This window comes from Thermobia domestica, chromosome 7 (assembly GCF_964235325.1).
Source record: "Thermobia domestica chromosome 7, izTheDome1.hap1.1, whole genome shotgun sequence".
Lineage (NCBI taxonomy): Eukaryota > Metazoa > Arthropoda > Insecta > Zygentoma > Lepismatidae > Thermobia > Thermobia domestica.
Window position 1 is genome coordinate 254,802,201 of NC_137460.1, and position 10,041 is coordinate 254,812,241.

Here is a 10,041-nt window from a genome sequence, read left to right on the forward strand (position 1 = left end):
AGCCTCGCTACTACACTATTCGTTAGTGCTTAAGAATTGTAAACAGTTTTCATTACACACTAAATATATGGAATATCATCTACTCCACTTAATCTTACTAAAGCTGTAATTCTTCCAATAGAAATTGCAGGCGAGGTTTTTCAAGTACTTTTTAGAATTTCACCAATTGCAGATATTCGAATTCTTTTGTCAAATAATTTTCTGTTGCAACATAATGCTAATATAAACAGGACTGTTCCTTACCATTAGTGCATTATGGTAATAATCACAGATTACCGAAAGAATTCAATACGGAAACTTCTCTTTCGGCCAAAGTTTGTAAAATTTGTACATTTAACTTTTATATTAGACAAGGTGTAGTGATCTCACCCAACTCAGTGCGGTATGTTAGGCTAATATTAGATACGCACATTCCTGATACAGAATTTCTAGTACATTCACCCATATACAAGAACATGCAATCTTGTGTTTTTGTCCATACAGCCTTAAGTTCTAATAGCCTGTATCTTCCAATTGTCAATCCTACTCCTTGTAGGAAGTATTTTGCAAAAGGGTTGCATATAGCCCAAGGCGCTTTGCTTCCAAAAGACGTAGAACCAACAGAGATATATACAGTTAGGAAATTATTTGAACCCACTAAACAGCAGGTTAAAGAGAGAGTAGCTGCACGTTTTGACAAAATTAAGCAGCACATAGATCGTTCAAAATTTCAAATTAACCCTGATTTGACACACGAACAAAAAGAGAAAATATTAAATGTTCTCAAGACACATCCCACTTGTTTTCAGTGGCATGATAGAGATTTTCAAAACATACAAAGCTTTTCTGCTAGTCTTAATGTAGTAGACCGTACTCCGTGGACAGTGCCAACTTAGACAATACCTCTTAGACTTAGGGAAAAGATACAAGAGATGTTAGACAATGGTATTTTAGCTCCATCGAATGCTTTATACCGTAACAACTTATTGGTGATTCCTAAGAGAAATTCAGAGGACGTTCGCATAGTTTTGGATTTACGCGTTCTTTGTCAGAGGTCACAACCTATCAACCTTGTACAGCCTGGGACACAAGATGTTTTAGACCAGTTGTACAATGCAAATTTCTGTGTACTTGCAGATCTTTCGAATTCATTTTTCCAAGTGCCGCTTGATGAGATAGATCAAGATCTAACGAGTTTTAGTGTTAGTCAATTAGGTTTTTCACATACATTGTTAAAACTACTTAGATTGCCTCAAGGTTTTAGAACCTCCACTTTCATTTTACATAGAATTATTAAAGAAATATACAGAGATTTTTCGGAACAAGATTTTCTAAATTACATTGATCATCTCATATTCAAAAGCAGCACCTTTGAAGGCATGTTGCGTGTGTTAGAAAGTGCTCTAACCACTGCAGAGAAATATGGTCTTTTATTTAATTTAAAGAAAACTCAATTCGGTGTGCAAAAATTTAAATTTCTCGGACATATTATAAATAAAGGCCAGATTTCTCAAGATCCAGACAAAGTTAAAGCAGTCACAGCCTTAGAACGACCAAAGACAGTAAAGCAACTTAAATCGTCCCTTGCTATGATGCAATAACATCGTGCATTTTATAATAAAATTAGTTTAGTAGTACCTGCACCATTACATAAAAAAGCAGCTAGTAAGCACAAGATAATTCAGTGGACTCCTGACTTAGAGGACAGATTTGAGCAGCTTATACAGATGGTGACGACAGCACCAGTACTGCAAATATATAATCCAGCCGCTGATCATATGGTCATTACGGATGGATCACAGCTCGGTGCGGCTGCAGCGTTATTTCAGAAACTGCCCCATGAAAAGCATTGGTCAGTTGTTCAATACGCCCGTACTACACTTCCACCAAGAATTAAAGATCGACCAATATATCAAATTGAACTTTTTGCAGTAGTTCTAGCTCTTAAAAACTTCTATAAATATCTAATAGGTGGCAAATTTACATTACTTACGGACAATCTTGCTTTGACACAGTTAAAAAGACGACAAATTTGACAAGTCAAATGACAAGATGGTTATCTTTTATACAGCTATTTGATTTTGAAGTGCGCCACATTAGTTCATTTTGAAGTTTGCAGATAGATGAACAAGAACATCCACTAACGTTACTTGTGTTAGATGGCAGCACGGATGTAGTAGCATTACAGAGAGAGGACCCAACATTCTCTACTATATCCGGAGTTCTTCAAAATGAAGAGAAAGATCATCCTAATTACGCAAAATGGCCAAAAGGATACGTGATACAAGATCACAAACTTTACAAGATATTTTTCTCACCATCCGCTCCTAAATTAAGTTTCTGTATACCAGCATCTCTCAAAGATACAATCTTTGAAGAATTTCATACAGATAGTCACCCTGGATTTCAGAAATTAAAGTTTCTCATTAAAGATCGTTACTACATACCCAATCTTCAGAAATGGCTGAATAAAAAGATAAACGCTTGTATTCATTGTAATAAATTTAAGCGAAACTATAGGCCTAACAATATTCATGTACAAACTCAAGAACACAACAATCTGTTTGATGTGTTCTTTGTAGATGCTGTAGAATTGTCAACCATGTGTAAATGAACTTTAAAGGAAAGCTACCATTTTTCCTTTTCCCGACAAGCTGGTGCCATACATCATGTACGGACTACAACACACCGTTCGGTTCTCAATTGTTTACCCAATATACACACTTTCTCAAGTAATTGAAGGAAAGGGGTTACAAGTAAAACTTTCACGTTGCCAAAATCAGATATCAACAAAAACACATTCAAGTGTTTGTCTATAACAACTTGTGGAGGGAGGAAAAAATGCTTATACATGTCCCAAACGTTAAGTGTCTGTCTGTCTTCAACGATGTACATAAGTAAATCAATGTCAATCATGGATAATGAAAGTTTCTTCAGTACACATGAAGGGGAAAGTTGGGATGAAAGTAAAAAAGATGAATGATACTGTATAGCTATGCGAGTTCACACACAAGCCATACAAAGGAAATTAAGAGGATCGCCACTAAATTTCAGCTATTCTCTAACGGTAGCAGGGGACGTCGTGCATACTTGCCTACCCGGAAGCAACGTGACTGTTCATTTCTAAGATAGCGTCTGTGAAAGACGGAAGAACCCTTCGCTGTGTCTGCATTTGTTACTTAGAAACATGCTAAACTTCTATAAAAAGTGAGTCAACTAAAATCCAAGAGAAAATCAATAAAAATAAATATAAACAAAATAAATAAAAATATTCAATCCACATCCATTTTCCCATCTCCCAATGTTATTTCTCTCCAAGTTACATATGGGGATCGCGGTAATTCTCTCATAGAGCGTTCACCTCTGGTGCTAAGTGTCCCGGGTTCAATCCCAGCCTCCACCAAGTAAACTTTCATAATATACTTTTTCAATAGCTTTTATAAAACGAAAACATAAAATGGTTTCCTCCCACTTTCTATATACTCTTTCAAAAGCTTTTATAAATAATTAACAGCAACTTTCCATGGGAAAGGAAATAATTAAAAGATGGAAGCGATCACCATGAAACGTAAAACTCAAAGATTTCATTTTTTTAAAATTACATATCTCAATGTGAATTTCTGTTAGTCAAAACCATCTGTATAATACGAGATTCGAACGGGGGTCTTGTATAATGCCAAGTATTATTAATTTAATCATACTATAAATTAATGCAAAAACGCTTTGAGTGCTACGAAATAGCGTTTCATGATATGTACCAATATTCTAATCAACTAACACATGCTCAGATTTAATTCAGATCGTCCCAATTGAAATTCAAATTTCAATTTCCATTATTATTTTTTTTAATTATCCAATATAAAAACGTGTACATACACGCATTCACACTCAAAAAGAGGACACGAGCTTTCCAAAAACCAAACCGACCACATAACGGTCACGTAATCAACATCCTAATGACCTAACGGACCATGTGGCGACACATGCATTAAAGAAGGTATGTAATTTCACCTTAATTACGTAATGTACCGTTAACTTTTTACTTTCGGGTGTACCATTTTGTCAGGATCTACTGTGGTCTCCTAAGGCTTACCTTAATTCTTGATTAATATTATTTTTGAGACTTTAAAATACTTGTTAATCATGCAGACTAAGTTAAAAAGAAGTGAGCTTCACATATCTCTTATTTAACATATTCTTGCTTATTATTGAAAGTCTGCAATTTGTCATATTAAATATTTTGCAATAAATAATGAACAATGATAATTACATTTTCCTCTCAATCTACTCTCAAGATAAGGTAATGGATACTAACACAATTACTACTGAAAGATATTCAAAGATATGCTAATCTTGTAAAAACATATCACATGGCTGCCCGGCGGGGAATCGAACCCCAGTCTCCCTCGTGACAGGCGGGTATACTAACCACTATACTGCCGAGGACTTTGAATTTTTTGTACCCAAAATTGTGTCTTCTTAAGATTGAATATAAGACCATACTTCTCAGCCGTAGCAAGAGCACGATCTAAAATACTAACACGCCTTCGAAAGTGCTACTTTTAAAACTGAGATCATCAACATAGGAAAGATAATCTTTATCTGAAAAATCTTTAAAGGTATCCCTTATAATTCGGTGTAAGATTAACGTGGATGTTCGAAATCCCTGGGGAAGTTTTGTAGTTTGTAAAGAGTATGATTGAATCCTAGTTGGTTTACACTAAAACTTGTTAGGTTCTGATCCTTCTCATCTAAGGGAACTTGATAAAAAAAACTATTTGAAAGGTCAGCTCTTACTGTAAAATTAGCATTATGTACCTGATCTAGAACATCCTGCACTCTCGGTGTGAAGTCATTTATAAGTTTCCAGCGTGAACTAAGTAGTCTGAGATCCAAAACTAAACGTAATTGATTGGGATCCCGCTTAGGAACTACAATTAAATAGTTTCTATACAAAGCATCCGATTGAGCTAGAATGCCATTGTCTATCATTTCTTGTATATTTCCTTTTGCTTGCGGGTGAAGTCGAAAAGGAATGGAATAACTTGGAACTGTCCACGGCATTCTATCTACCGTATTCAAACTAGCTGAATAACTATTTAAGCTTTCAAAATCTCTATCATGCGAAGAAAGACAAGTTACATGGCGTTTTAGCACTGCCAAAATTTTGTTTTTTGTTCTTGAGAAAGATCAGGATTGATTTGAAATTTGGAATAATCAAAATTAGGTTTTATCTTTTCTAACCTTCTAGCTACTCTGTCTCTAACTTGTTTTTAGTTGGTTCGTACAATTTTCTTACTGTGTAACTTTGAATGGGATGAGCACTTTTGGGGAGCAGAGTTCCTTGAGTTATATGCAACCCTCTATGAAAACATTTCTTGTGTGGTGTAGGATTAACTATAGGAAGATACATATTGTTAGAACTGAATGCAGTTTGCATGAATACACAAGGATTCATATTTTTAATAATTGGGGACTGGACTATAAATTCAGTATCCTTCACTGGAGTGTCCAAACGTAATGGTACATACCGGACTGACTTAGGTTGGATAACTGTGCCTTGCTGCACGTAAAAGTTAAACCTGCATGCTCGACTGACATTCGCAGATAAAGAAGTTTCTGTATTATTTTCTTTAGGAAATTTAAAATCATCTGCAGATGTGTGAGTGTAAGAGTATTATCTTTGTATTGCTAGCTTGGTGTCTCTGCAAAAACGCATTGGACAGCAGAATAGGAATGTTGGAAATTGGCAAAATAAGAAACAACACGTGAAAAACTTTACCAGCTATGTTAAACGGAATTACAGCAGCCTTATTAAGGTGGAGCGGTGTGGATGTTATACCATAAACCTTCGTATTCATTGAAAATACTTTACAGTTAGGCGGCACTAGTGAAAAATGTAAAAGAGAGGCCATTGCGCCTGTATCACATAATAATTGACATTCCTGGTTACCTATGGCACGTTTGATATATGGTAATTGATTTTTGAATAACAAAGGTACTGTAATGGTGGCATGTATAGAATCTGAAATACTATTGTCAGCAGGGTTTATTTGTGAGGAAAAACCTGCGGGAAAGCGTCTTGTTTTATGGGTATATTATTGGTTGAAGGAGGCGTATTAGCCTGATGAGGAACGTTATCAGACGCTTGATTATTTGTAAAAGAGTCTTGCGATTCTATAGTATTTTTGATTTCTGTTTCAGTGGCGGCGGAGGGATATCAACTGACGTGTGTGATACTTGTGTAGCATGGTGCTGTAAAGTGTGCTTGTTATTAATAAACTCTGGAGCATATGGATTTAACTGTGAGGGGGAATGGATAACGACTGGGGGAAATTGCAAAAAATGTGAATGTGGTGAAGAAAAACTGTGTCTCCAAGGATTGGAAACTGAATATATGGGCATCGAGGGTTGCTGACCAAGAGCTTGTATCCGAGAAGCTTGTGTTAACTCAGCCCCTAATTATCTGAGTTTTTTGAAGGGTTGTTTGGTTCAAGAGCCAAAAAAAATGTAGGGTTTGGATTTGGTGCTGAAGGCATTCATTATAAAATGGATAAGGAAAACAAGGATAAAACGGAGGTGGCGTATAATATTGTGTGTAGAAATGCTTAAAGTTTTGTTTGCCTTTAGAAAATGCATACTTTCGCTTATTTTGGTTGTTGTGAGAACGATGACCTACTTGGTTACTACAAGAAGTGGAGGGAGAAGAAGAATGTCTTCCTTGAGCTGAAGGTGAACGCGACCTTGGGTGAAAATATTTTCTATTTTTCTTCTTTTTGTTTAGCTGATTATTGGTGACATTGACTGACAGTGGCATCATCCACTTGTTTAGTAGTTGAGCTATATGCAGAGCCTCAAGTTGTTTTGAAAGTTTTGATAACTGGTCGTCAACAGTCGACGACGGGGAGGGAGAAGAAACTTCCTGGAAAGACACATTCTTTTGTTCCTGTTGATTACGGTACTGCAAAAGAGTGTCTGAGCGCTGAATAATTTGAGCTTTAGCTATCAGCTGCTGAAAATTGTCAAAGGTATGTTGTGCTAATAAAGGTACGGTTTTCTTGGTTTCAATGATAGTATTGTCTGCAAGGGAAATGATTTGAACGGCATATGGGAATCTATACGTTGTGATAGATCGTATTTTTGATAGAGAAACGGAAGTAAATTCTCATCCTTACTCTGAGTCCTTTGTTGAAACTGTAAAGTAGCCAAGAGGGAGGAATTGGATGGGGAAAATTCCTGTAGGAATGCTTGTTGGAGTTCTTCCCAGCCAAAGGGCAGGAAAACTAGACAAAGAGAGCTTATAGATTTGTTTACGTTTTCGGTCATTTAAATTATGCAGTAATGCAAATTTCTCAAACTGTTAAATGAAAGCTTCCGCGTCTTGTCCTTGTTCATTCGAAAAAAGTGTCTAGAAAGGATGGATAGGCAATCTGTGTTTGGGAGGAAGAACTAGCACTAAGGTCACTATTAGTGTTTTGCTGTCTACGCGACATAATGGCACACTTTCTAATATTTTAAATAGTCAGAAAAAAGACACACTTATAAACAACAAGGGAAAAAGATATATGCACAAATATGATGCAAACTACCAATAAAAGACATGCATAAATATTGAAAAAGGTAGGAAGTTTGTCCTTGTGAGAAATGTATTAGTGATCTGTTGGCTTTAAAAAAATGCAAGTACCATTAATAGCGCAATGCTAATGGAGAGTGAAAGTACCTGAAGGGCAAAGAACTGCATAACCTGAAAAGCCCGGAACCACCCTTACTCAAACACCAAGAAGAGAGTTTAAATGGTTGCAATTTATGGTTTTGGGTTAATAAAAAAGAAATTTTAGGTTTCTGCAATCTCTACAAGGTTAGGCCGAAATTTATGAGGTTAGATTTTCAATCGAAAGGGAATTTAGAAAGGAATTTTTCTTTTTACATTATTTTTTTTACTTTATTTCTCTTATCGTTTTTTCGGTGCTCTCTTCTATTATTTTTAATTTTCTTTCGTTCGCCTCATATACTTCTTGCAGCTGAAGCCCAAGCCTCTAGCTCAGTTAATAAGTTTTGAAACCAAGCCTTTCCTTCTTCGTCGTCTTTATACAGAATCGTCTCATTTCCTCCTCCAAGATCTCGCCCTCCACAAACATCATGAACAAGCAGCCATGCCGCTTGTACATTTGTATCTTCCATATTTGGAATTGTTTTCCTATCATCCATAAATCTTCTTTCAATGCCATTATTTCCAGCTTCTTAGTTGCGAATTCGTGCGTACCAGCACTTAGCTTCTTATATATATATATATATATATATATATATATATATATATATATATATATATATATACATATATATATATATATATATACGAGGGGGGACCCAAAAAAACGGGAAATTCGTCGTAACTTCTTTATTTCTCAATATTTTTACACCAAATTTTCATCACCTTCAAAGTATTGTCCATGGACCGCAACGCATTTCTACGAACGATCCTTCCATTGTTCAAAACAGTTTTGAAAATCACTTATCGGGATCTTCTTTATGACCTCCAGCGATTTTTGGTTTACCTCCTCCACAGTGGCAAAACCTCCTCCACTGGCTTGATTGCTGCTTTGATTCGGGGTCGTAGCCATAGCACCACGATTCATCATCAGTATTCACCTTGGCAAAAAAGTCAGGGTCCTCTTTGAGCTGATTTTGAAGTTCAACACATGCCTCAAGTCGACGCTCCTTTTGCTCGTCTGTGAGAAGGCGAGGGACAAATTTGGCTGCAACCCTTCTAATGTGCAAATCTTCTGATAAAATCCTCTGAATTGAACTGCACGATATTTCAGACATCTCACAGAGTTGATTAATGGTTCGGCGACGGTCTTCACGAACGAGGGCATTGATTTTTTCGACGTTTTCGTCAGTTCTTGCCGTTGAGGGGCGTTCTGAACGGGGTTGGTCTTCAATTGACAGTTCTCCATTTTTAAAATGTGCAAACCACTCGTATACTCTGGTTTTACTTAGGGCAGCATCCCCATAAGCAGTCTTCAGCATTACAGCAGTTTCCGCGGCCGATTTCCCCAACAGGAAACCAAATTTCACAGCCGCCTCGATAATCTGGCATCACGTTTTCGCCGAACTGGAAAAAGTTGGTTTACTAAACAAACTCTCAAGAGTGAACCGATGCACTCACAGCGACACAACTTCGCACACTGACGCAGGTGACGTGATCGTAACGGACAATTGGTACAACAATGGGTTCCCCCACTCTCCCTCCCCACTGCAGCACAATTCCCTTTTTTTGGGTCCCCCCTCGTATCTATAGTTTTCCTCTGACGTCATGACCCCTAAACTATTTTCTTCTATGCTAACGGTCTTCCATTTTATTTTCATACTTCCTAATGTTGTCAATAGACTCCATTAGCTGACCTTTCAACACCTTCTGAATAACTCTCTTTGCATGCATGTACAACATGATGCGGATTAAAAAAAAAAGACATGTATGACTATTGAAAGGATGTATAATTCTTCCATAACCTAGTTCAATAACGCGATACGCGATCCCCTTCTTTTATTTCTTTCTCTTGTACATAACTTATTTAATTTTTATGAGTCATTCTCTCATCTCTCATTTTTTACGTCCACCATTGTCGTCCTGAGAGACGCAAACATCACGCTGAACTCAGCCTTCCTGAGGTCTGTACCCAAGACCACAGATGTCCATTATATGGATCAATGATCTATACCAATAGATGCCAGATGCCATCCCACCTACGAATGCCAGGCAGCAGTATCCAGTCTTCAAGGTACCAGTTTCCAGATAACACACTTTTAGTGGGGTGTTTACACTCTATTAATAGAATGATAACACCGTTTCTAAACACATTTATAATAGAATGATTAGCACACCATTCGACACACTATTAAACAGACTATTGGGAGGTAATTACACCCACTCTTTTGAGTGTAAAAATACCTAATGATATGTAATGGTGATAGTATAGAGGTAGCATTTACTTTTAACATGTAAATTACTCTGTCATGCGGGAGAAGAACGAGGATTTTAATAACTACTAGTAAAGTTCA

General features: G+C 36.7%; 1 protein-coding gene across 1 annotated transcript; it reads right to left on the reverse strand.

The window, feature by feature from the left end:
* Window positions 1–8,487: 8,487 nt before the first annotated feature.
* LOC145689680 (protein GVQW3-like) lies at window positions 8,488–9,009 on the reverse strand. Its single transcript, XM_081763876.1, has one exon. It carries the CDS (start codon window positions 9,007–9,009, stop codon window positions 8,488–8,490), a length of 522 nt encoding a protein of 173 aa, XP_081620002.1.
* Window positions 9,010–10,041: the final 1,032 nt, after the last annotated feature.

Bases quoted from the DNA above. Each gene is read 5' to 3' on its own strand.
- LOC145689680 (XM_081763876.1), bottom strand. From the start codon at position 9,009: ATGCTGAAGACTGCTTATGGGGATGCTGCCCTAAGTAAAACCAGAGTA.